This window comes from Paecilomyces variotii (assembly GCF_004022145.1).
Source record: "Paecilomyces variotii strain CBS 101075 chromosome Unknown C8Q69scaffold_3, whole genome shotgun sequence".
In the NCBI taxonomy this organism is placed as follows: Eukaryota; Fungi; Ascomycota; class Eurotiomycetes; order Eurotiales; family Thermoascaceae; genus Paecilomyces; species Paecilomyces variotii.
In genome coordinates this window covers 1392843-1417718 of record NW_021167142.1, presented here as the reverse complement: position 1 = coordinate 1417718, position 24876 = coordinate 1392843, and the positions used below count along the sequence as shown (strand labels likewise).

Sequence of the window (24876 nt, the reverse complement as noted above, 5' to 3'; positions counted from 1 at the left end):
ATGACGGCATCACTGTCCATTAAGGGCAGAGGGATCTGGTAGATCGAGTCTGCTAGTTCCTCCCGGGGCACGCTCCCCCGATACCTGCTGTACTGTTCCGCAGGTGCAAGCGAAGGCTGCCATGGTCGAAGCTAAATGACTTCCGCCTGTCTGCCGGGCCTCTGAGTGAAGAACAATGGAGCTGAAGCTGAATCCGACGGCAAATGACCAGGGTGCGTAGGAGACATGCCGGAATCCTAGTCGAATCTTCCCATGTGGCAATCCGCGCCTATATTGGTATATTGGCGATTGGATTCGCCATGGAGGAATATACGTTGAAGACCTCAGAGCAATACGGCTGGAAATATTCAGGATTATATACATGAAAATATGTATCCTATTCTCGTTGTCTATATATCTATCTAATATGTGCCGACGAAACTGAAATGAAATCAAACGAGTGTCGTGTCACCAGCTGGGTATATATCTGTCTTGCAATCACAAAATCCTTCTGAGAACACCATATCCTGTCATTACCCCAGTTAGCTCGCATGATGGAATGAGCCAGATCCATAAACGACATGTCGATTTTTACAGAGTTGCATGAAAGATTCGATATTTTCGTCCGTGACTCGCAAGTCAATCCAAAGCGCCACGAGCTAAGGCTGCAAGGCTAGCTTCATATCTAGCTGGATTGTGATCCCCCAGCATACCTGAACCAAATCTCAGCTCTGAGAATAGGGCCTCGACATTACGGACAAATTTAAACTGCACTCTGGTGGCAGGCCGTCCGAGAAAGCCATCATTGCCTACATTTGAAGTAAAGGCGTCTCGTTGCAAAACACGCATTGTCTCGACAACGAATACTTCCCCTGGCGGCACAAGTTTCGGTGCCACCATCTCTGCACGTAGAGTCTTCAACGCCGCCCAGGCCCAGGCGTCATCGCCGGCTTCCTCTCCAGCATTGACTATTATGGGGGGTTGGTTCACATAAAATTTGTTGATAATGCTCTGCTTCAGTGCCTCCCATATTCGAGATCGGATATGCGACTTGGCGCCGGAGGTGTCGGTTTTGAAAGCCTGCGCGACCCCATGCACATCATGTAAGATACCAAGCGAGAGACTCGGAACCACATCCTGGCCGTTGACCACGGTTGTTATCAATCCACGCGTTGCCCGTCTTAAAAACGGGGACATCACTGCGGGGGGCCCATAGGCATAAACATGGATCGGGCGACCAGAGGGTAACGAATATGCCATATGGGCTTGTTCTTGTTCTCGGTGGCCTGCTGTTAGCAGCAGCGGCCTGGCTGCCGACAGGGAAGAAGCAGTGACAAATGATGGACCATTAGAGCCAGTATTTGGTTCGGAAATCAGTATTGCAAGTAAGGACGCAACACCACCACCAAGAGAATGTCCACAGAATATGACACCATAGTCGACGAATTCCTCTAATGCCGCTTTGATAGTCAGCATGACCCTGCCACCGCCACCTTCCAGGAGGCGCCGTGCCGAGGCAAGCATTCCTTTGTGAACTTTCCAGTTCTTCCCCTGCCATTCGAGGTCATCATAGTCGCAAGTCACGTCTGTCAAGATATCCTCAAAGCCCCATGTCCCCCTTAGTGTCAAGATGATGGCTTTAGACTCGTGATCTATAGAAAGATAATGGACAAGGGGAAATCCCATTCCCGTCTCGCCTTTGGAGTTCGAGCCGCCTTCTGGATCAACAAAGGATGATAGGAGTATTGTGCTAGGAGGAAGGCCGGTGTGGTCCGAAAATGAACAATGCTCATGATGATCTGAACGTATAGAGCTAATGGCTTTTGTCGCCTGGGAAATTCCCATCACTTTAAGAGCGTTTGAACCGTATGATGCAGATGCGAAGCGGCAGAAACGCCGAACGTTATGCACTAAATGATTTGCCGGAAATATGCCAGGCACCGTGCCATTGCGGCTAAGCTCTATCAGTGTTGCTTGATCATCGTAGACACTCTTACGTGGGCGAGGAGCAAGTATAAGGGATGCCTGTGATCCCGCCGTCGCTAGAGAATAAATGCTAGGCACAAATGATCCTGATCTTCTGTGTATCGTGGATGAGCCTGGGCGAACTTCGCCATCGGCAGACACCATCATATCTTTCTCCGATAACGTAGCAGACAGGGCACTATCGCTTCGAAGATGGGTCTTAGCGAGAGCAGATCCAGGCCGCGTATCGACAGATCGTACAGAGTAGCTGTCTGTCTGCGCAATGAAAGACTCCCTGCTCTTCTCACGCACGGAATAATAATCTGACCTTGACGGTGTTCGCCCATGGAGATCGCGGGGGTGCCTTCTAGCGGTTGGGGACGGAGTAGACCTCAACGTAGGACTAACTGGTAACCGCGGTTGAGGTTTGTTCCTGTTCACTGCTGGAGGTGTTACGCCTGGTTCACTAGGATAGTGCGCATTCGGTGATGGCTTAATCCTGGAGGTTTGCGTTCTAAATAGACCATGAGGAGCAGACGCCCTCTTCAAGCCAGCGTCTTTAGGCTCCTTCTCTTTGCTCTGGGAGGTATCAGAAGGCCGGCCAGGGCGGGCTCTTGATCCCGACTTAGCAGGCGCCCTCTTTTTATGTTCTGATCTCTCTTCAGCGGTCTGCTTGACTTTTTGGGCGAATTTTGAAAGAGACTTCTTTCCGGACGTCCCCTTTTCATTACCGCTTAACGAGGAGGAGCTTTGTTTGTTGCGAGGGCGTTTGTGAGTGACAGGTCTCGACGTGTTCGAGGTGATTTTTCTCTCTTCTGAAGGTGGTTGAAGCAGAGAGTCCTCCTTAATGATATCTTCACGGAAATCAGAAGCTTGGTCGAGGGCAGTGTTAGACGGCCTGTCGTTTCTATCACGATTATTTGCTACCGAAGCTCTATGGCTGTCAGGATAGTCCATATCTGTGATTTCAGTAGCAAAAGAGTGCCACATATGGCTATTATCCGTGTCCCCAGAAATAGTATGCTCTTCACCTGATTCGAACCCAGAGGAAGTCGGAGGGCCACTAGACTCTTCACGGCGCAACTCTGCACTTTGAGACCGGTTCAACGCCGTTCTGAACACCACAGTATGTTTTGGAGCGTTTGCAGTATTCCGCGATTCTTTTCCAGGCATGTAGCTAGGATCATGATGAAACCTTTCTTCAATCAACATTGTACCGGGGGGAGCAGTGATCTCAGTATCGTCATCAAAAATGTCCACAGTAATGGTGCGCGCAGTGACAGTCTCCGTTTTGATAGATGCGTGACACCCTTCAGGTAGTTGACTCATGATGTAGCGTCTGATATCATCATCTGATATCTGATGTTGACTCTCGGCGGACAGGTCTAGATGAGGATGACGGAGAACAGCAGCCGAGGCCCTCTCTCGCTCGACAGCATCGAAAGCTTCTTCGTCTTTCCCGGGAGACAAGAACGAAGCTGGACGCCGGGATTCACCATCGAAGTTGTCCTGAGGTTCATTCGTGTATCCGATCTGCTGAGTCCCTATGACATCGGCTCTCACACCGTTATCCAGAATGACCACATCCCAGACAGTCTCTTCTCCGCCGCCTTCACGGATCTCTCTCTCTGTATTCCTCTTTCCCCAGCGTTGAAGCAAGGCAAACCCAATTGATCCTACTAATAGATCTCCCACGCCAATCTTCTGTCCTTCGTTATCTATCTCCATACCATTAAATTCCTTTCGAATCAGAGTTATAATTGCCGCGATAGCTCGTGACGACTCTGTAGAACCCAGTATCGAGTCCAGGGCGAACAGTAGGCTTTGTGAAAGATTTGAGACCGACGACAGAGTTGCGGAAGAGAGATGAAAGCCCGCGGATGCAAAGAAGGACGCGGAGGTGACTGTTGAATGCAAAGTCGCAAGCTATGAAAATATTCAATCAACAATAAACTCTATGCAGAAAATCTTCTGGGGTTGAGCTTACACTTCTCTCGAAGAGAGACTCTGCCTCTGCCCTCCCCAATTCACCATGACTTCTGATAGCGATATCTCGCCCAGCCCGGGTCAAGATGCCTTCGATAACCGCCCTGCTTAATTCCAGACCCGTCAGGGTTGTCACTCTGGCTCCATCAATCGCTGCTCCACCGAATAGACTACCCAGTCGGAGAGAAAGCGAAGTCGATTGCGCAAAGAAGGATACCAAGGATGCAACAGGCCTTGGAAGGAGCGTACTCCCGGACGTTGGACGGACATGGCTTGCATTCTCCGCTTTGTCGAGATCATGTTCCGTGTTCGATCTGATCTCGTCTTGTTTTACTGGAGCCTTTCTTATGTCCTGATGCTCGGACATGACGAGCGCATTGGGAACAGGCCACAATTCCGTGGTTGCGCGTTATGTATTCGATGAAACTGAAGAGGGGATCAGGGAAGATCAGGAAGATCAGGAAGATCAGCCATCGGACGCCACGTCAAGATGAGATGACATGTCTCTGGGTCAGGTACGCTGCATGGGACGAGAATAGGTAGGGTCATCATCAGGATACCAGGGTTCTACTCTAACTAATTATTGTTGCGAATCACGGATCGCATCGAGATCGCATCCTCGTCTCGGGCGACGATCGACGCGTCGAGACTCTGACATGTGATTCCCCGCACGGCGGGCATTAATTAGTTATTCTTGCATTGTGTGTATTAACTACCATATGCTCAAGAAAAGTGCTCTAGATATGTCGAACATTGCCGCAAGTTATGATATCGTGTTTATATAGAAATGGAATGGAACCCTGTACATGTCCACGCTTAACTTGCGTATCAAGTCACGTCGCTCGTCGCAGAAATGCACCCCATAATAAACAGCGCCCTAAACCATACATAAGGGTATCGAACATCCATCAATTAAGCTTGTCTCCTAAGCACCAACGTCAACACTGCTGTTCCACCTGGCGGTCTCACTAGAACCTCCAACCGCTTTTCCCTTCCCCTTGCCCTTGCGGCTGCTGTCTGAGCCTGCGATCTCCCTCATCCGGCGTACAGCACGGCCGAAATCGACAAGAGTGTAATCCTCGGGCATGTGTTCGCCGCTGACAATGCAGAGAACTTTCATACCTGGCTTATAGACCAGCCCGCTGAGCAGCTTGGGGGTAATGAGGAAATATTGACTGCCACCACCGCCACCGACTTTGTCATCGTCATTATCAACTTCCGACGATGCGCAGGCAATGTCCACCATGCGCTCGTGAACCATGCGTTCGTTCCTGGGGTCCATACCCTGGTTGATCTCATCGACGACACGGAATGGAGATGCAGACAGCGATTGGAGAGCCATCAGATAGAAAATCGTACTGACGGCCCTTTCTCCACCAGATTGCCGATGGGAATCCAAAATGGAAAGGTTCTCATGTTCTCGGAATTTGACCTGGATTTGGATGGACCACTGATCAAAGTCGCTGTCATTGGATTCACCCTCGGTAGCTGTTGGATCCTCAGCTTTGTCTACGCTGACCTGACCCGCGCATCCGATACGAGCGAACGAATCCGAGAATGCATCACTGATTTTCCGCACTAACGCATCAAGTTTTGGCTCCCACTTGCCTCTGATCTCATTAATGGCATGGTCGTAGTCTGCGAGTGACTTCTGATAGCCTTCCAGTTTCTCCCGCAACCGCTGGATTTGACGTTCTCGGTCTTCGAACTCTTTGATGAGACTGGCACTGCCTTCATGAGTGAGCTCCAAACGAGCTTTTTCAGAGTCGATGTCCGCCTCCAGTTGGTCCATAGTGTGATTGGATAAGGTAGGAAGAAGCTCCTTGAGGTCTGGCTGATCACTTGAGGCTCGGACGACGCGCTCCGCGTCTTGAAGCAACTTCCTTCCCATCTCGGACGTGGTCTTTAGGTGTCGCATTGCCTCTTTCACCTCGCCTCGTTTTGACTCTAGTGTTTCTTTAACTTCACTGTTTCGCTCCTTCAGTGTTTCAAAATCAGACAATCCTTCGATATGCTTAATTTCGACTAGCACCAGGTCCTCGTGGAGTTTTCGAAGCTTCTCCACTGCATTAGCGTATTCGATAGCGATCTCGGCTTTCTCGATGGCAATATGATCCTGCTTGTTACGGATTTCGTTAACACGATTTTTCATGTCGGCTAAGCGCTTGTCGTTATTCTTGCGCTTGGCGTTCCATTGCTCGAGCTTTTCCGGGATTGCTTTAAACTCGGTTAAATCACTTTGTTTCTTTTTCTTGTCGTTCTCGAGATCGGTCTGTAAACTTCGGTTAGTGGATGGTAAGATTTGAGCATAGGTCGAATGAACGTACCCTCTCCTTATCCTTCTCCTCATAGATTTTCCCGAGGCGAGTAAGTTCAGCTCTGTCAGCTTGCATTCGTCCTTCGATCTCTTGGATCTCGCCCTGCCATTCCTGGATGCGCTGTTGTAATTGCTCTTTCACCGATACGTCCATGGGCTGGTTGGTCCAGAATCTGGCTGGTCTGACTTGTCTGACGCGAGTTGACGTAGCACTTGGGCCGTATTCACGTCTCCGAAGAACTTGATAGCTTTGCTTTCCAGCAACCCAAGAGCTGATAGAGCTACTCTCCATTCTTGCGAATTCTTCGTCTGAAATATCTCTAAGGCCAATTGGAGTTTGATGTAGCTTATTCTCGCTGCTTAATATGGCCAACACTGGTTCAGGACCGACGAGAAAGTCGGTTGCCCAACCATCGAACCCCATGCGGCGAAGTTGGTCAGCAGGGAACGGCGGTTGTAAGCTGCTCAAAGAAAGCGAGCAGGTCCGAATACTGATGTCATGAAGTTTCATCTCCATATTCAGAGCCCTCTGAAGGGTTCTAAAGTCATTCCGGCTCTGCGTAGTGAACGCCGAGAAATCTGTACGTTGAAACAGCGATTCAATGGCATCAGCATACTTAGGGTCCTTTATAGAGCAGGTCACAATGGGCGGCCCGAAAACTTCATGTTCAAATTTGTCTTGGTTTTCCAAGACCCAGCAATACGCGCGATAAGAATCGGGGGACAGTCGTTTTAGTTTCTCTTCTTGCTGCCCAGCTTGTGAATCCAGATTTCTCAATTGGCGTTCCGCTTGTCGGACACGGTCAGTCTTTTCGCGCATCTCCTGTACAAGAGGGTCCTTCGCTTTCTGCAGCTCTTCCGCTCTGTCGTGGAGCTGCCGAAGTTCTCCTCTTAACTCTCTCTGCGCAAAAGTCAGTGACCATCAGGATTAACCGGGTTTCAGGTATGGCTTACGATTTTCTCGTTATACCACTCAGGATCGAACGTCTCTGGGGCGTTCTCCAGTTTTCGTTGAAGTGCATTAATAGATTGCTGTATCCTGCTACCTTCCTGGCGACAAGCCATCCCGACCTTCCTCTCTGCCTCGACTTGGTTGTTCAGATCCCGGAGTGAATCTTCGTGTTGTTCCATCCTCTTTCCAATCTCTGTCACAGCGGCATCAGCTTTGTCGACTAACCGCTTTTTGTGTTTGACAAATTCATCCAGTCGCAAGCAATAATCTTGTTTTGCATTCACGGCTCTAAGAGCAGGCTCCAGCTGCGCCTTCAGGTCGTCCAGCTCCCGTTCGAGTTCATCCTTCCTTCGCTTTGCAGCCTGAAAGACAGTATGATGGTCCTTATACCTCGTGATTGGGCGGGAAAACTCGAGCATCTCGATACGTCTCTTGATTGCAGCCCTTTGTCTCATACTTTCAACGTCGGCCCGCTGCAATTCTTGTCGATTCTCAAGATTCGCAACTAGATCATGGTCCGCTCTGATGTCTGTTTGTAGCTTCTTCTGTTCTGCGCGCAACTTCTTTAGATCCTCATGCCATTGAACCATTTCTGGTCCAGCTGCGGCTCGTTGCGTAGAGTGGAGGAGTTCAACCGGTGACAGCGCAGCAAATTCGCTGACTTTGTCTTGGGGCAAGAACTGGCACAGGTTGTCGATCTGGATTGAGAACGACTGCGCCAGCTTCAGCACCTGAGATCTTGATGCTTGTTGCCCATTTATTGTGAAGGTGCTCTTGTTGCCTTCACGTTTGATCGTTCGGGATATAACGGGGTTGCGACGCAATCGAGGCGGGCCCCAAAGTTCGATCTCAATGGTGGCTTCTCGGCATCCATGCTTCACGAACTCGCCAGGATCTTTTGCACGTCCTAGATGCTATCCAGTATAGACACATTAGAGGCTGTACTCATACCCGGACTACTTCACGGAGATAGAAAATCTTTCCGGGGCTAATAGAGCATATAGACTGTACCTGCGGCCCCCAACCCAATCCTAAACAGATAGCACAGACGAGCGTACTTTTCCCCGTACCATTTGGTCCGATCACCATGTTCAACCTCGGGCCTGGGAAGAACTCCGCAGATGTATATGTGACGAAATCTGTCAGCTTTATTCGCACAATAGCTCCTGGTTTGAAGCCAGGAGTCTCGTGAGTGTCGGATGGCTTTGGCGCAACAGCAGATCCGTTCGTTCGGGATGTCAGGTTCGCGGGCAGGTTACGATCTCTCGACTGAGAGGGCACGGAAGATGTACCCGTATCTTCGTCGCTATCTTCCTCTGATAGTCCGTCTTGTCCATCTCGGACATCCTCGTCGCCAGACGATTGGAGTCGGATACGCTTGCTGCCGTTGGATGTCCGCGACGCGGGGGTGTCTTCTCCTGATATGCGAGAAGAAGCCCCATCGTCATCAGAGTCCTCCGTTCGCCTTCGACGAGATGGAACTACCAGTGAAGGCATGTTAAAAGCCACCAAGGCTTATGAATAGTTGTTGTCTATGAAGGACTCGGACGATGATGGCTCTGACACGAGACTCGGAAAACGCGACGAGTACAACCGCGACGCGACAGAGCAAATTAGAAGGCGGTGAATTTTGGCAAAATACATACATAGCCTTACAGTAACATAATGCGTAGATCAGAAAAAATGCATCTATCATACCCCTCTCCCATGTCAGTGTACAAGGGAAATTTAATGAACTGAATCGTTAACAGTATTTTCTTGAAGACCAAGATGCCCTCAAGCTAATGATTTCTCCATACTCCAAAATAGCCAAATGCTAGACCGCTAGCATCGGAAAACGAGGGAACTCAACTACATCAGCATCGTGTGAGTACTAACACAGAAGGAAGAATATATGTAATAAAATTGGGAGATAACAAGCGGAAATGAATGAAAATGAATGCGAAGTGCACGAGAGAGGTATCCAAAACAAGCCATACACCGGCACATTTGGAGTAAGATCGAACAAGGGTTTATGTATGATCGCACTGAACAGGGTGCATGCTGTCTTTCAATGACGGTGTCCCAGATTACTGATATGCCTTACCGCTCATACCAGAGGAATTGTTCTGAATTCTCCTCTCTTCTGTACGTACGAGCTTTGCAAAATTCATCGCCTGGTCATCGAAGATGTTATTGGCTCCTTACACGTGTTTCGCTTTCCATTCGTCAATGAGCCCACGATAATCAGCGGGGCCATAGGGCTCAAAACATTCGCTCAGGAGATTTGATTTCCTGTGCACGCGGAGACCCAAGTCACCCAGGAGCATGTCAATGTACGGAAGCGCGTCGAAGACAAAGTCGGGGTTACGCTTTCCAAAGCCACCAGGGTACCGGAACTTTCCAAATTCGGTGTGCAGTGCTGTTTCCCAGTCTATGGCTTCAGCGGAGTCTTTGGTGTCATCAATCTTTTCATACTTGGTCGGACCCGACGAGTTGCTTTCCAACGGAGAAAGGGTCAGATCACCGCCCAAGTAAGCAACCGCCCACAGTGCTTGTGTCTGCGCGACGAGAGCTGTGTTGATCGTCATGGGAATCCCCAGGAACGCAATTGATCGCTTTTCGAACATCGACGGAGGAACCATGAAACGAGCTAGCCGGTAGGGATGCGGAACACAGGCTTCTGCATCCTCTGCTAACGGCTTGTAATTTGGATTAGGGACAGGCTGGTCCCTGAGACGCGGGAAACGATCAAGGATCTCTGCGTCAGCCTTCTTCACGATATTGTCATCAATTGTGTCGTCGCTCCATGGAAATCCAAGCTCCCGCTCAATGCCCTCGGGTAGGAATTTGATATTTGGCGTGGCTCTCCAGCCGGTAGCACAGACCAGAGCATTTGTTGATAGCACATCACCCGTAGACAGATGCACCTGTCCAGGTTCCAGATGAGTGATATCTGCAATATGAACTCGGATCTGGCCATTCCTGACATACTCGAAGATATCTTTTGGGTAGTTCAGTATACTGAGTCCACTTGCAATCCAAAAGGGGCTGATCCATGGCTTGAGTTTCTTCGTCTCGGGATGATTATCATACCCGTTCATGGTAATCACGTCGTTACCAAGGACAGACCAGAAAATGTCTACTATCTTTCGACCAAGCCAAGTTCCATGGAGCAACTTACGGGTACGGAGAAATCCGTCAGCCTCTCCCCAGACGCAAGGACTGAAGAATGTCAGGAACCGCGTGGTAACTAGCTTTTCCAGCCACTTCTTCAACGGTGTCACGTAAGGGGGAACCATCCATGTTGGCCCATGTCCGGATTCTCTGATGACCCAGTCAACCTGTACGCCCGAACTAGCGCAAGCATATGCAACATCCCAGGCGGACTTCGTACCTCCAAATACGGTTACGTGCTTTTCCGATTGTAGCACGTCCGGCTCATAATCCAAGAAATGACGGGAGTGGAATAATGGTGCACCGAAGGTATCCTGTCCGCTAAAGGTCGGTAGAAATGGCTCAGAGGTCAACCCGGTGGCCATAATCAGTTTGGAAGGCTCAATGATCTTGGTTCTTGGCTCATTACCATTGCGCTCGGTCACAATGAGCCGCCATCCGCCATCGAGTTTCTGCTCTGCGGTCTCGACTTTTGAATTTAAACGGATTCTACCGAGAATCTGAAAATGCTCGGCATACTTTTCGAAGTAGTGTTGGAGGATATCGCCTGGGATATGCTGGCCAGGTTTGACCCCGAATATATCCGAATCCATTGGGAAGTCGCTGTACTCGTACGTTCCCAGCATATTATTGGACTTCAGTCCGTAGTATAGACGTTCCTTAGCCCACACACCGCCCACAGACGATGCAGACTCCAGAATGATAACATTGCTCCCTGGGTGGACCTTGATGTATGTCTTCGCTGCAGCAAGACCACTCCAACCTGCCAGCAGATTAACAACTGGCCTCTGGACCAGGGAAAAGAAACAACTCACCTGCGCCTATGATCGCGACATCAACGGTGTCCGTCATCTTCGAGCTTTTTTCACGGATCCCTTCCAAGGACTCCAAAAGAGAAAAGGTGGTAGTTGCTACCGCGAGTGCAAAAGTAATTGGGTCAAAAAGAAAGCAGCAGCATTGAGTCTAGTAATAACATCCACGGAGGACACAGAATGTCTTCAAGTCCCAAACTCTGCAATGCAAGCGAAGAGCCATTGGAAGCTCTTAGCCTCTGCACAGAAGCGTAGTTCCATGACTAGGATAGCTCGATTTTTCAGGTCCCACGAATTGCCATTATTGCGACCAGCCAGACCAGCTCCTCTTAGTAGCGAGTGCAGTTGCAGCCACTGGTCCATTTTGGCGGGCGGCAACGGTCTCTTTGAAACTCGCTATGTTGGTGGACTGGGCACAAAGACCAACCCGCAGCATCGCACACTAAAAATCCCCGCCCCAATCCAGCCCAAATGACTGGAACTTCGAAGCAGAAGAGCATAATATCTAACAGCCAAGGAGCGAGCTCGTGCTGCTGAGCTCAAATAGCGCTAGGGCTATGCTGGGTTCATGGTTCCATGATGCAGAGACGGCCTCAGTCTGTTGTGCCACCTGCGGCCTGTCAGGAGCTGGACGAATCGATAGAATGGCCTCCAGATCTTGGCAATTGGCACAGACTATGGAGAACGGGACGGCGGCAACGTCCCGTTAGTTCGTAAAACCCGCCTGCTAGGATCTTGGGGACATTTCGCCTGGAACGACTCCGGATTCGATATCAGGAACCGAGACTTAGAGTACTTGAGAGAGAGGCGAACAAGAGTCCTGAGCGCAGAACCAAGAAGTAACGGAAACATCCTCGGCTCACAGGCATGGTACGTGTCCTGCAGGAAACTGCTTGCAGAAAATAACACTATATTTTCATTTTCACTATCAGATTTCAATCGCGTCCAACCAGCACGGGGCCTTCCCTCATGGCGAATTGGTCTAGGACGTCTATCATTTCTGTGGATACCACATACTATCTGTGCTACCCAGAGGAAAACTGGGATTATTCACGGTGGATTACCGGGAAGGGCAGTCTTTATCTGCACCTCAATCACGAAGATAAGCGAAGATCCCTGATATGCTGTAGTCACCTATAGTTAATCTAGAGGCAAGTCCAGGCCGGACAATACCCGATGATTATTTGATAGACTATTCGAATTTCTACAGGTCTTTTTTTTTCTTGGGAGGCGTCTGTGGGACCGTTAGAAGATACGAGTTCTTGGATAAAGAACAAGCACCCTGGCCTTGGTACTGCAAGACGGCCGAACAGCTAAACAGCGGATAAATCGGAAAGTATCAGAGTCTAGACGGACATATACCTTATTTCATGGAGTCCGAGATTGCTCCCCCACCACATGGCAACCTTTTGGCCTTCTTTGCATGTCAATTCCGGCACGCTAGTCGTCTGGCTTGGGACGGCCGTTACAGGTTCTAATCTTGACTTGTCATACCTTGATCGAGCATCTATGGCAAATAGTTCAAGATGTCGGCCTTGATGGCGAGTTCATCTGCCGCTGGGCTGTCCATCAAAGAAGGTCATAAATGCTTTGTTTCAAGCAGAATGGCGTCGGAGGGCAATTGATGGATACATCCTTCGCCGCTCGCTCTTTTCTCTCTTCCGTTTCGTCCTCCACTGTGCCTCGGCCACTCGAAGACGGCTACACATGTACAGACCATGGCTGAGTTTGTTACGGAAGCTTTCACTCTTCTTGCCATTGCAATCGTTGTGATTGCCGTGCGCACCTACGCTCGTTTAACCTCAGCAGGACTGAGGAACTTCCAGCTCGATGATTATTTGATGCTCGGAGCTGCTGTAAGTTGACCAGTCGAACGAGGATGAATAAACCGATATACTTATTACGTCTCTACGCATATACGTCATATACGGGTTAGAGACAGGAGCCGCATACTCCGTTGGGGCCCGTTTTCATGGCCTTGCGAAAACTCCATGACAAATGAACAACGGGCAAGTCTGGATCCCAACTCACCAGAATACAAAATGAGAGTAGGAGGCTCCAAGATCCAGGTTACGGGATGGTCGTTATACACGACTCTGCTCTGGACTCTAAAGTCATGTATGGCTGTCTTCTATTCGCGCCTTACGTGAGTATATCTCTTTCCCGGTCTATGTTCCCAGATGGTCTATTTGAACCTAATTGGCTATTGTGCATTTCAGATCAGGACTACTGGATATGGCGGTTCGCATTCGAATAACTTATGTCGCGGTAGGCGCTACATATATCGCAGTAATCCTATCTATTCTCTTTGGGCGCCATCCTATGCACAAGAATTGGCAGATCTACCCTAATCCGGGGAATATGGAACACTGAACCCTAGCGATCAATTGCTCATAAAGATGCGGACTCCTTCCTTTCAGATCATATCCAACCGGCCGTGTCCAAAATAGAGATCTACGTGACGGTTGTCTTGAACGTTTCCACGGACGCATACTTGATGACAATCCCCGCACCGGTAAGTATATGAGCTAGGCATTAAATCATTCATTCAGGAGAGCGAATTTTTGTTGATCTGGTACAGATGCTCTGGAGAGCCCGTCTCCCTCTCCGTCGTAGGCTTTCCCTCATGGCCCTTTTCAGCGGCGGTCTCTTCGTCATGATGGCAGGAATTCTGCGCTGTGTTTTGATTCTCACAGTAAGCAACAAACCCTGCTGCGCTCCGCCGTGTCTAATAATAACCCCAATACTAACTTTCGCGCTCCCAAAGGCTGGTGCCAATGGTGCCCAACAAGCCGGAAGCTGGGCATGCCGTGAGACCTTCGTTGCCGTAATTATTTTCAATGTTCCCATGATCTACCCTCTCTTCCGCAGAATCCTGCGTCGAATTGGAATACTCCCTTCAGAGTCCCAAGATGCCATTTCGGATCAGCCCAACACTCCTGGAAACTCCAGTGGATACAAACGCAGGATATATCAACATCCCCTATCCGTGCCAGAGACCAGGTGGGGAAACGACGAGCAATATATCCTGGAAGCGCAAACCCCGGACACGGGGAATGCTGGCTCTCACTCCCTAGAGCAGCGTCGTAGTCGACTTGACGGAATCAAAGTCACTCTTGAGACCTCCGTCCAGAGTGCCGCGGACCGTGAAGATGATAGGTCTCTGGGTCATAAGACGGCAACAGGTTATCCTGGACGAAACCTCTCCCGGATGGATAGTCGGGAACTACCCCTTTTCGTTCCTTGAGTCAAATCTGGTGCTAAAAGATTTTAGATAATTCTTTGCGACGAATAATGTGTATGGATCTCATTTGCTTAATTACTTCCTTCTTGAACTGCTGGTCTGTCATATGGAACGTTTGGGCATGAGCATATTATGTAGGGCCTCCCATCTCGGGATAACATGATATAACGTTGTTTGATATATATATATGCACGCAGTATGTACTGTGTGTTGTATAGATGCCATCAAAATAGACCTTATGAAGAAATCTACTGGAAGCAATCCTGCTCATATATATATATATATATATCCTCTGCGGGTTAACTGCAACGTCGTCCGCCTGGTCCCTTTTCGAGAGTTGACGCGACAGGCCCCCTGCATGGAATCAAGCTACTACATCGGCAAGTATACAACTTCGTTGTCGAGTTCTGGGATTGGACCTTGGAAGTTTACTGCAGTGAAAATAGAGCTACAGAAGACGTAACAAGTTTAAGATCGTGAAAAGGTTGTCATTAATGGCCATCTGCAAGATCCTGAACGGGAGACAACTCCAAAACAGATGATAGGAACTTTTCTTCTTTTGAGGGAAAATAGAATCGTTTTCATAATTCTTGAATTGACTGATTTCCTGTGCGCTGGAATGGTTTCCGAACCCGTGCAGTGAATTTCCCAGGATTCTCCTCGCAACTACACTAAAGAACCAGCATTTTTGTGTTAATAATCCCCTTTCTACTCTCATTTGATATGATGAGCGAAGGGCAAGGAGTACCCGCAATCCCGACTTTCATTATGACCACAAATACACAAACGACGACCCGTTTAAGCCTCAGTCTGGACACGGCCCTTGGCGTTGGTGACCTTGACGCCGAGAGCCTTGGCCTTGGCGATGATGTCGACACGCTTGCGGGAAGAGACAGCGGAAGCGATCCTAAAGATGTCGTGGTTAGATTAGCTCGTCGATAAGAATCATCTCGTTCCATGTGGAACCGAGAAGAGAGATTGAAAAGACAATTCGAGCATCTGAGAACCGTATTTTTCTCATGCCAAAAAGGAGAATCGTAGGGTGACGTACTCAGCAGCGTAGGTGCGGTTGTGCATCAGGAGCAGCTCAACGTCCTTGGGGTTGTGGACGAGGAAAGCCTTGTGGCCGGAGGGCATCATGTGGCGGGTCTTCTTGTTGCTACCATAACCAATCTATCCATCATCACATCACATCAGCATTCGTTTCTGTTTTATTCCGTTTCATGCATTTCCGAGGCCTGGGAGCAGATAAAGGTTGACGTACGGAAGGCATGGGAATGGTGCCCTTGAAGCGTCTGCGGACGCAGTTGTCGATACCCTTGGGCTTGCGCCATGAGGGGTCCACACGCGCGAAGCGGTCGCTCTGGTGGCGGAAGAAGCGCTTCGTGCCTGTAGAATTCGGGCGTCAGTCGACTCTGTATAACAATTCATGTCGAGTGTTCCCTGTCCAGTCCTCTCTTGTCCGGATGAATTCTCGAAAGGCACCAGAAACCCCGTGGCACAATCTCAATCATCACATTCAAGATATTTCCTCCTCTTTCCTTCAGTCCACCACAAGAGCTCCTTGTTTCCTCACATCGCAGGACATTCAAGTTGTAACGAAAAGTCGGAGGGAGGAGCAGAACATACGCTTCTTCACGATCGGGACGTGCTTCTTTGCGAGGGCCATCTTCAAATCCAAATATTAGTACGAACAGGTCTTTTCGATACGAGCGATTGATTTCAAAAGCCAGTGCAGAATAGCATACCTTGTCGGTCTTGTTAGGTCTCGCTCGCTGGGCGTCGTGGGAGATGGGTGTGACAATTTCAGATTCAATATCGAAGTTCGCGCTAAGGTTGGCCGCCCGAGGAGTGCACACCGTTTGGCGCTAGTGGGCTCGTTAAGCGAGACTTCAGGTTTAGCCTTAGGGTTCTCCGCCCGCAAAGCCCTGATTATGTAAGTACAGACATTGCCCGTCTAAATCCGCGAGATATACAAGGACATTTTGCCAAACACCAAACTTATATCAATATTTATTGAGAGATAATGCGTCTCATGTTGAGGGATACCATATCTGTTTACATTTATTTCAGGTGCCTATCCGAGCTAGCAGTACCTATGGCCTGAAAGGAAATATAAACCGCTTCCAGCTATCAACAGACCCGTACCCAATAGGATTCACTCCAAGAAAGAAACAAGACATGATAGTTAATAAAATTGATCTCAATTACTATCTGCACCGGTCTCTCACTACGAGAAAATGTCCGTTCACTCTCGCAACGATCTACATGCACAGTTTCGGAGCCTCATAGCATCACGACAACAAAAGAAATGACCAGTTCAAGATCATCTGTCTCTTGACAAGAAAGTTAATTCTTGCGGCAGAAACACGAAGCCCGGATTGGGACGTCCGCTGTAGCCGACGTGTCTGCCAGCAGTTTGTGGATAGTATGCTCCTTATCGTCTCTCCCGAGTCGCCGCAAGCATTCATGATACCCGTGCAATGCCCATACATTATTGGGATGCTGCAGCGCGCGGGGCAAGGTACCGTCTAACCCAAGATCAGCCGCATATATAGCTGCTGCCTCTTCTACTCGATCTTGCTCCAGCAGAAGTGCCCCATACGCATGACGAGGTGGTTGCATCCAGCCCCATGGCTCATCATATGGCAGGGAATCAGAGCGAGAAATAGCTGTGCGTAGATGGTCGAAGGCGATATCAAAGTTGCCTTTTCGATACTCCAGTTCCCCGGCAAGCATTGCTTCGGCTATCTGAAGAACATCACGGCACGTATTGTTGAAAACTACACGTGAATGAGGGACAATTTCCACGGCGCGTGAAAACAGGACCTGCTCCTTATCTGCATTTTCAATATCCCCAATCACAGCATATGCCACGCCCTTTCCATAGTGAAGCATCGCTGTTGTTGCACAGTACAATTTCTGATCTTCCGGCAGATCGAGATCTAATATCTCTTGCCAACGCCCAAAGCGGACGAGACCATGCACACGCATGGCAAGAAAGCCCTCGAGCCAATCTGCCATGGGCGGTAATTCCACACGGAGTAGATCCTCCGGTATTGACGCCTCCAGCTGGATGATCGTGTCCCACGCGACTTGAAATTTCCCTGCGAACATTGCCGCATATAAACGGAAATGATAATTATGCGCCCGATAAAGCGTATAGAAGTTGATGGCGCCTTCTCGAGAAACAAATGTTCTATCCGCACGGATAGCATCCGTATTCGAGACTATAGCCTGCTCATAGTGGCCGCAGAGAACATCAATATGCGAAGGCATGTGGTTTAAATGACCAGCATCCGGAACCAACAGACGTAGATGATCGGCAGCGGGAAGTGCTTTTTCTGGTGTCCCAGACATCTCCATGAGGTGTATATATAAATGCAGTATCCCCGGGTGCTTCAAGCCGTCTTCCAGTGATAATGCATGCTCGAGTACCTTTTTGACTTCCATGGTGCTGGCCCCTTCAGCTGGCTGTCCGGTTCGAATATCCCACAGCGCCCAAGGGGTCAGATTCATCAACGCATCCGCGTACAGAGCTGCGATATCAAGGTCATCCGGAAAGCGAGTATAAGCCATCTTCATCGCGTCAGCGTACTGTTTGTTCCAAATTGATAGATCGCGCTCCTTTGAGTCTTTCTGATAACGGAACTGAACCGCTCTGATAAGCAATTGCTCAGCTGGGGAGGCATGCTGAGCATGCTCTTGGGCTGCCACCGCGGCCTCGTGTGTGCTCTTGATTGTTTTCTCACGTTCAGCATCATCAAATACGCTCCATGGTTTGTTATAATTTGGACCGAGCGAATATGCTAATCCCCAGTATGCCATCGGACAGGTGGGGTCCAGGGTAATGGCGTGTTTGAAGCATTTACTCGCCTCTTCGTGGTTGAACGCATATGTCCAGACCAGTCCGCGGTCAAACCAGATTTGTGCATCATCGCTGCTTGTTGTCACTGTACGGTGAAAACCACCAAGGTCATAATAGGCAACCTGAGAATCCATTTCTGTTGTTTTGTTCTATGGTTGGCATGGGTTGCGGGGATGGTAGTCCATTGGGTCCATAGTTGAATTAGTTACCAGGTCGGGGATAGCGCCCTGTTTCGGCGAATCCGCACCACCGATACTTAAGCACCATACCCGACCGCCCCTCTATGATAAATGCAACGCTCCTCCCAACGTTTGGCCATTGATGCTGCTGTGGGCTGGTCGAGGCCGGCGTGATATCTGCCCTTCGCGCGAGACACAGATATGCGAGTTCATATGTCCAAGGAATGGACAATTTGTCTGTCGCGTAGACATAAATTTAGCGTCCCCTTGGCGCCGCGAACGTCGTCGTCGCGTGTCTAGCTCTTCTCTGCGTTCAACTCTTCTAACACTGCCCTCTAGAGCTTTTCCATTATCAAGAATCTAACTATATACTTGAGTACGTATAGTCTGCTATAGTCAGATGACTTTATGCTAAAACATCTTGCCATCTTGCGACCAGCGCCATGATCGCATGCATCCTTGGTAGAATAACATCTTTTATTCTACAAGTTAGGCTTCTAATCGGCAAGAAGGTGTTTGGTTCTCTAGGGCCGACCCTCGTCAAGATTAGTCGAGACCGAGTCATCAAAGGGCCTTGTCAATTGGCAGAGCTGGAAGCTCTCAACTACGTCGCCAAATCCACATCCATACCTGTACCAAAGGTTTACGCGACCTACGATCAGCTTGAGGGACTTTACATTGAAATGGAATACATTAAGGGAACAAGTCTTGAAACCGCATGGATTGGTGGCGTTTTGTCCCCAGCTCAGAAAAAGGCTATTGTCAAAGAGCTTGCTGGCTTCGTTGAACAGCTTCGACGGCTCAAACCACCACATGAGGGAATAGTGGCTTCAGCAGAACTCAGAGGTGTTCTCGACTATCGGGTGGGAACCAGTCTCTTTGGGCCATTTCATGATCATGAAGAGTTCCATTCTTTTCTTCGTGGGCATATTCCCTTAGAGAATTGTTCACAGGTATATGGCGAAGCAGTTTCACGTTGTCATTCTCGTCAATATCGAAGCTGCTTTTCCCACTCAGACCTCGTGCCGCGAAATATCATTGTTCGCGATGGCAAGATCGTTGCGCTAGTTGATTGGGCATTCGCGGGTTGGTATCCAGAGTATTGGGAATACACGAAAGCGCATTATGGACTCCTCAATATGCCTGACTGGTATGAGGAACTTCGAAGTGTTGTAGCGAGGTATGATGATGAACTGGCTGCAGAACGTGCTTTATGGGAGCAGTTCAACGAACCGGGAATGGCACAGCAATGGGTCAACAACTTTGCGACCTCAAAGCGTGTATAATCGACCGTTGTTTAGGACACTTGTCTGTATTATAATCCTGTACACTAATTCATTTCGTAAGAATAGTCAGTCATCGATGTGGACTCCTGCCAATGATCCTGGTGATGACACGATCCCGTCCAGGATCACCGTATGTGAACCGGTGAATAATAGCAATACGATAAATAGGCCAACAAAATCCGTAATCTGATTATAATGACTACGAAAATGTTCTGGTATAATCGTAGAGATTGTCAGATTTGGGTTTCGCCAACCACTCATCAGCCAACGTAAGGGCCCGACCCATAAACCGATCTATGTCGAATTGTTTAGCTATTCCATTATTTTGTAACGATCTGATTGCAGCAGAGGTCCAAGTCACGCAGCTCTCTGTTGTATTTTTAATCGGAAGAGGAACCGCGACGAGAATCGTCTGGATTTGCGCGTCTGAGATATGGTTTGGAACCTTTCCGATCAACACTCTACCGATAAGACGACCGCTTCTGATGGGGTCAACTCGTTCCTTAGGTCGGAAGAACCAGTTTCGTTCTGGATTGAGATCTTGTCGAGTATTCGGATCAGGAATTGCCCCATCAGACACATCGTATGCCGTGCAGTCAGGGCCTTTGGAGCCCTTAGGCGCAATCAAGATTCCCCAGTGAAATGCTTCGTAGCCTAACCGTGATCGATTTTCACCGAGCGACATTTCATCACGGTGGTGGATCGTGACCATGACTCGGCGTTTATTACTCATGTTCGTACAAAACACCCAAGTATTCGGTCAGGCTTAGGATGGTGATATTACGGAGGCTATAGAACCCGACAGCTAATGTATTGTATCGATGAAAATCTTATAGATGCTGTAGGACCTTACACCTATTATGAGCGGTATGGTTTTCTGAGTAGATAAAGAGCTAGAAAATTGCGAAGGGGGAAAAGAATAAGAAGTGTCGGTGCTTCAGGAATCCATCTCGGGTTTCGACAACGCATTGGATTAGCAATTCTGCAAGTAGCCAATTCGGGAATGCCGACCTGGGGGAGACGAGTAAAAGGATTCCTATCATCAGAAACACAAGTTTCAATAGACTCCATCTTCTGGATCCCTTGCGGCTCATTGAGTCCGTAGATAAAAATATCAACAATCGGAAGCAGGAGCAAACTGCTCATGATAATATTTCCTATGGGAACATATATCAACGACACAATAAGCTACGGAACCTGTGTCCTTCAGAAGCAGACAAGCTGCCACCGCACCGACAGAAGCCTATCAGCCGTCAGTCAGCAATTGCTAAGGGGAAGGCATACCGCTGTCGCTCCCTCATCGACTTGCAGTCGACTTGCCGGGCCTGAACTGTCAGTAGATGTTCTTTCCCGACGAATGCACAGCTGTTGCTGGCCCTGTATAACTAATGCTGGCAGGATCTCTCACAAAATACATGATTTCCAGATGCCTGATCCAACAGTGATCAGCTGAACTTATCACTGTCTTCTTGGGTGGTTTGTGTTGGATTAACAATTCTATATTAGGTGGAACACTACTGTGTTGGTAGCAAGGTAAATATTCTCGTTCCCAAAAACAACTAGGTATATCTCAATTGTGAAGATCTTAGCCGAGGAATCCCAGTACTTTTGACTTCGAGGATATTTGCCAAAGAAATTGAGAGGTGGAGGGCCCAGCACAGCTTCTATTTCAGCGAGAAGGTGTACGTCTGACTGCTTCCGGTTGAGTGTTCTACTACCGTCAAACAAATGGTGGTCTTCAAATAAGTCCCAAAGTAGCACTCCGATGTTCCATATATCGACTTTTGATGTCCAACAGCAGATAGGAGAGCCAGGAAAGAGCCTGGGGCATAACAGCACGTGGTGGAACGCTAAAGCGGCGGCTCGCCGTGAGAGTTACAGTGGAAATCCGACCGTATACCATATCGCCTCGATAGTGGTCATTTTCGACGTCGATTTCACAGGGGAGATGTAATGCGGGGCGGTGTTTTCCCAGGCCAACCGGGCAACTTCAGCACGCAATGAGAGCAGACCAAATTACAGAGTAAGTCGACAGAACTCTTTGAAATATCAACTAGCGGTACATAATGCATTTATTTTGACCGTATAAATTCTCCCAGAACTGGATTCGTCGAATCCCACACTGGATGCAATAACAGAAATGCCGTCTCATTCGTGACTTTATCCTTATCATCAAATCCCAATACCCAACCAGGAACGCCTCGCCATGCATGCAATAGATTAGTGAAAACATCGATGTCTCAGGTATATCACCACCCGAAAGCCTCCACATGGAGGTAAATGCCCTGGGCACCCGTTCCCTTGTGAACAGCGCGCTCGTCGCTAAGATATACAACGCTACGGCGTACATCATCTGCAAGGCCGCGAGGGCCACATACGACGACGGCGCTTTCACCCTCAGCTTGTTCCAGAACCTTGCGTATGATGGTTCGCGGGTGGGGCCGCCCCGAGAGAAGAGGTATGGGATGGGATGGGATAGACTCCTCAAGAGACGAAAGTGACGGGTTAGGCAGTTCTGGTGGAGGGGCAGGGCCTGAGCAAGCGCATTTCGAAATCGATGTCTTATCTTCCTCTTCAATTGTCATGGCGCAGCAGCAACCGCCTCCGGGGAGACAGCTGTGGCCCTTTTCATCGGGAAGTTGTTGCTGAGATGCAGATATTGATGTGGAATGAGCAGAGATACCGTCCTTCTCGACAACCTTGTTTTCCATCTTGTCTTCATCAAGAACCGATATGCGCGGTTTTGGCTGAACAGGAGCGCTATGTGACGGTGGCTGCAGGTAAACGGGCTTCTCATCCAGCTTCTCGTCGCATGTAACATAGATGCTAAGCTCGATTGTTTTATCGAAATCGGGCTGCACACGCCTGCACACTTCCAGATCGGCCAGGACTGACTGAAGCTGAGACTCAAACCAGCTCAGCTGGGCTCTCGATCGAATGACCCACACTACACGTATTCTTTTGGTTGCAGCAAGTCGAGCTGCTGAGAAGAATCGCACCCTGGACGCTGCAGGAGGCTCAGTGCATTCCTTTTTCCACCCCTCGACAAGATCCCTCAGCAAGGGTACAACGAATGTAGCCCCCATGCCACCTGCCATCAGGATGACGCTGTCGAACTGACGCAATGGACGCATTCCACCATATGGGCCTTCAAGCAAAACTGTCTTGGTGCGAGTGACTGCGGCGGTGCCTGAATCACCGAGAATGCCATGGTTCTTCGAGGCATACTGGAAGAACCTTCTAGTCCCTCCCTTTTCAGCCCGTACAAGAAACTCCAGTTTCTTGTCAGAGGGAAGTGACGCGATGGTGAACGGATGGTTTTGAAAAGGCACAATGGAATGACAAGCCAAGAACACATGCTGGCCTGGCTTCCAGTGGATGGCCGGATTTTCCACCGTGATCCGAGTTACATTGCCCGGGAGCGGAGTGAACGAGGCCTGATGGGCAAAGAAGCTGTTCTGCAGGCGACCATTCCTCCGTGCAAAGGGATGGAGGAAGGAAATATTGGCATATAGAACCAAGGCGTAACGAATGACATGATCGAACACTACCAGGCCGATGGGAATCCAAACCCAGGCTTTGACTTCATCTGGAACATGGAGCCATACGGCGGCAAGAAACCCAGCGAAGGTCACTATATGCTGTAAGACGAATATCTCATAGCTCAAGCGGCGAACTGGGCCAGCGGATGAGATAACAATGAAGGTGAGGATACACCACGCCGCGAAACCACGCTTGGTTAAGGGGTCATTTTTGAGTTGATACGTGATATAGTCGTACTGAGCCCAGTCACGGAACCAGAAGCCCATATGGATGGTGACACTAAGCCAGAGGGTACGGGCGATCGCGCGATGGAACCAATTGAGGCGTTCATGGCTCAGGCCAGTCAGGTATCCAATGATATTCTGCCTCGCCGCCAGAAGGAAGATCAGGGGTAGCTGCGCGAGGGCGATGAAACCGGTCCTGTACCCGACATTTTCCCAGTTCCATCGGTTGGTGCTATCCAGCTTATAGAAGCAGAATACCAGCACCACAACCAAATTGCTCAAGACAACGACCACTGGCCCCAGTGGAGGCAGATGAAACGATTTCGTGCCGATCGACAAAGGTCGCAGGGTGGCATATGCGACCTCGCGCGATATGGCAGTGATTGTGGCATAGATCCCGAAGAAAAGCGACTTTGGTTTTGACGGATTGAGCGATGTGTCCCGGAGCCTGCCATTGTCCGTTAGTATTATTATCTTCTTACCAGGACTATTATGCAAGGGCCATAGGCACTTACCGCTGACGAGCCAGGAAACGGTCCAGAACGTGCACAACGGTGGCGGCCGCAATTGCAGAGCCGACGACAGCCCAGTACATCTTCTGGAGATAGAAGAGACCGGGCACCCCGTTGCCCATGGACATGTCGCCCATGGGCATATCCCCCATCGACATGGACATCCTGTCGGTGCGGGAGAACGTTGCTGGGGGAGGCCGTTTCAAGTGTTAGACCGTGTCTAGGTCTGGAGGGACAGTATGATTATATCGCGGGGATCAGCGCATCTACAACTCCAGACCACCGGAACAGTAATATGTCAGACGGCTGTCGCACTTGTCAGCGATCAACACTGGGGAAATCTAGGATCGTAAATAGCCACGAGGTTGGCAGGAGAATGGGCCATCGATGATCCAGCCGGTCCAGACGCAGCGCCCGTGATCCTATCGCGGGACGAGCAGGATAAGAACGACAACCACGAGGTCTGATGGGCCCGAGAATGATAGAGTCAGTCAGTCAATCTTTGGCATACTCTAGAATCATAACGATAATAATTAATAGTAACTAATAATATTTTTCCCGTCTCATCCTTGGGACTCCGCAAACAGCACGATGGCGGGTTCCGCAGACGGCTTCCTGATAGGACGCAAGTGGGAGAAAATCTGCTCAAGCGCCAACTCCGGCCCCGAGAGAGTTGAGGAAATCTGCTCAAGCGTGAATCCACTACAGTACTGGGCAAGAGAAAGAAAAAGAATTACTATTATTATTATAGGCATTTTTACGCGTTCTCTTAGCTTGTCGCTGACAGCCCGTTACTACTTACGCACTCTAAGTAGATCGGCACCACGTTCTCTCTCCACCCGGCTTCAATAAG

The 24876-nt window shown here is 49.3% G+C and overlaps 8 protein-coding genes across 8 annotated transcripts; 2 read left to right on the top strand and 6 right to left on the bottom strand.

The window, feature by feature from the left end:
* Positions 1–360: 360 nt before the first annotated feature.
* On the bottom strand, positions 361–4529 carry C8Q69DRAFT_491061 (putative lipase). Its single transcript, XM_028632136.1, has 2 exons — positions 3932–4529; positions 361–3870 (listed from the first exon to the last, which is right to left on the bottom strand). Exons 1-2 carry the CDS (start codon positions 4295–4297, stop codon positions 619–621), a joined length of 3618 nt encoding a protein of 1205 aa, XP_028486617.1. The 5' UTR covers positions 4298–4529; the 3' UTR covers positions 361–618.
* A 95-nt stretch (positions 4530–4624) lies between these two features.
* C8Q69DRAFT_461893 (P-loop containing nucleoside triphosphate hydrolase protein) lies at positions 4625–8752 on the bottom strand. Its single transcript, XM_028630279.1, has 4 exons — positions 8211–8752; positions 7202–8113; positions 6258–7148; positions 4625–6202 (listed from the first exon to the last, which is right to left on the bottom strand). Exons 1-4 carry the CDS (start codon positions 8694–8696, stop codon positions 4856–4858), a joined length of 3636 nt encoding a protein of 1211 aa, XP_028486616.1. The 5' UTR covers positions 8697–8752; the 3' UTR covers positions 4625–4855.
* A 630-nt stretch (positions 8753–9382) lies between these two features.
* C8Q69DRAFT_505845 (hypothetical protein) lies at positions 9383–11207 on the bottom strand (the record flags this gene model as incomplete). Its single annotated transcript, XM_028632746.1, has 2 exons — positions 9383–11118; positions 11171–11207. The coding sequence occupies 2 exons, from the start codon at positions 11205–11207 to the stop codon at positions 9383–9385; spliced, it is 1773 nt and encodes a 590-aa protein (XP_028486615.1).
* A 2052-nt stretch (positions 11208–13259) lies between these two features.
* On the top strand, positions 13260–14506 carry C8Q69DRAFT_211252 (hypothetical protein). Its single transcript, XM_028626191.1, has 4 exons — positions 13260–13313; positions 13387–13682; positions 13749–13862; positions 13935–14506. The coding sequence occupies exons 2-4, from the start codon at positions 13665–13667 to the stop codon at positions 14412–14414; spliced, it is 612 nt and encodes a 203-aa protein (XP_028486614.1). The 5' UTR covers positions 13260–13313; positions 13387–13664; the 3' UTR covers positions 14415–14506.
* Positions 14507–14754: 248 nt separating this feature from the next.
* On the bottom strand, positions 14755–18413 carry C8Q69DRAFT_526736 (TPR domain protein; the record flags this gene model as incomplete). The annotated part of the gene is made up of 6 exons (XM_028633641.1): positions 14755–15318; positions 15463–15584; positions 15676–15800; positions 16041–16080; positions 16160–16279; positions 16905–18413. The coding sequence occupies 6 exons, from the start codon at positions 18411–18413 to the stop codon at positions 15210–15212; spliced, it is 2025 nt and encodes a 674-aa protein (XP_028486613.1). The 3' UTR covers positions 14755–15209.
* Positions 18414–18545: 132 nt separating this feature from the next.
* C8Q69DRAFT_211185 (kinase-like domain-containing protein) lies at positions 18546–19843 on the top strand. Its single transcript, XM_028626190.1, has one exon. It carries the CDS (start codon positions 18902–18904, stop codon positions 19742–19744), a length of 843 nt encoding a protein of 280 aa, XP_028486612.1. The 5' UTR covers positions 18546–18901; the 3' UTR covers positions 19745–19843.
* C8Q69DRAFT_211184 (hypothetical protein) lies at positions 19844–20797 on the bottom strand. The gene has a single exon (XM_028626189.1). The coding sequence runs from the start codon at positions 20475–20477 to the stop codon at positions 19944–19946; it is 534 nt and encodes a 177-aa protein (XP_028486611.1). The 5' UTR covers positions 20478–20797; the 3' UTR covers positions 19844–19943.
* Positions 20798–21820: 1023 nt separating this feature from the next.
* On the bottom strand, positions 21821–24386 carry C8Q69DRAFT_211092 (FAD-binding domain-containing protein). Its single transcript, XM_028626188.1, has 2 exons — positions 24027–24386; positions 21821–23959 (listed from the first exon to the last, which is right to left on the bottom strand). Exons 1-2 carry the CDS (start codon positions 24185–24187, stop codon positions 21994–21996), a joined length of 2127 nt encoding a protein of 708 aa, XP_028486610.1. The 5' UTR covers positions 24188–24386; the 3' UTR covers positions 21821–21993.
* Between the last annotated feature and the right edge of the window lie 490 nt (positions 24387–24876).

Coding starts and splice junctions, on each gene's coding strand:
- C8Q69DRAFT_211184 (XM_028626189.1), bottom strand. CDS start 20,477: ATGAGTAATAAACGCCGAGTCATGGTCACGATCCACCACCGTGATGAA.
- C8Q69DRAFT_211185 (XM_028626190.1), top strand. CDS start 18,902: ATGATCGCATGCATCCTTGGTAGAATAACATCTTTTATTCTACAAGTT.
- C8Q69DRAFT_211252 (XM_028626191.1), top strand. Junction 13,863..13,934: donor GCTGTGTTTTGATTCTCACA/GTAAGCAACAAA, acceptor GCGCTCCCAAAG/GCTGGTGCCAATGGTGCCCA.
- C8Q69DRAFT_211092 (XM_028626188.1), bottom strand. CDS start 24,187: ATGTCCATGTCGATGGGGGATATGCCCATGGGCGACATGTCCATGGGC. Junction 23,960..24,026: donor CGTTTCCTGGCTCGTCAGCG/GTAAGTGCCTAT, acceptor GGACAATGGCAG/GCTCCGGGACACATCGCTCA.
- C8Q69DRAFT_491061 (XM_028632136.1), bottom strand. CDS start 4,297: ATGTCCGAGCATCAGGACATAAGAAAGGCTCCAGTAAAACAAGACGAG. Junction 3,871..3,931: donor AGTCTCTCTTCGAGAGAAGT/GTAAGCTCAACC, acceptor ATATTTTCATAG/CTTGCGACTTTGCATTCAAC.
- C8Q69DRAFT_461893 (XM_028630279.1), bottom strand. CDS start 8,696: ATGCCTTCACTGGTAGTTCCATCTCGTCGAAGGCGAACGGAGGACTCT. Junction 7,149..7,201: donor AGTGGTATAACGAGAAAATC/GTAAGCCATACC, acceptor ACTTTTGCGCAG/AGAGAGTTAAGAGGAGAACT. Junction 6,203..6,257: donor AGGAGAAGGATAAGGAGAGG/GTACGTTCATTC, acceptor CGAAGTTTACAG/ACCGATCTCGAGAACGACAA.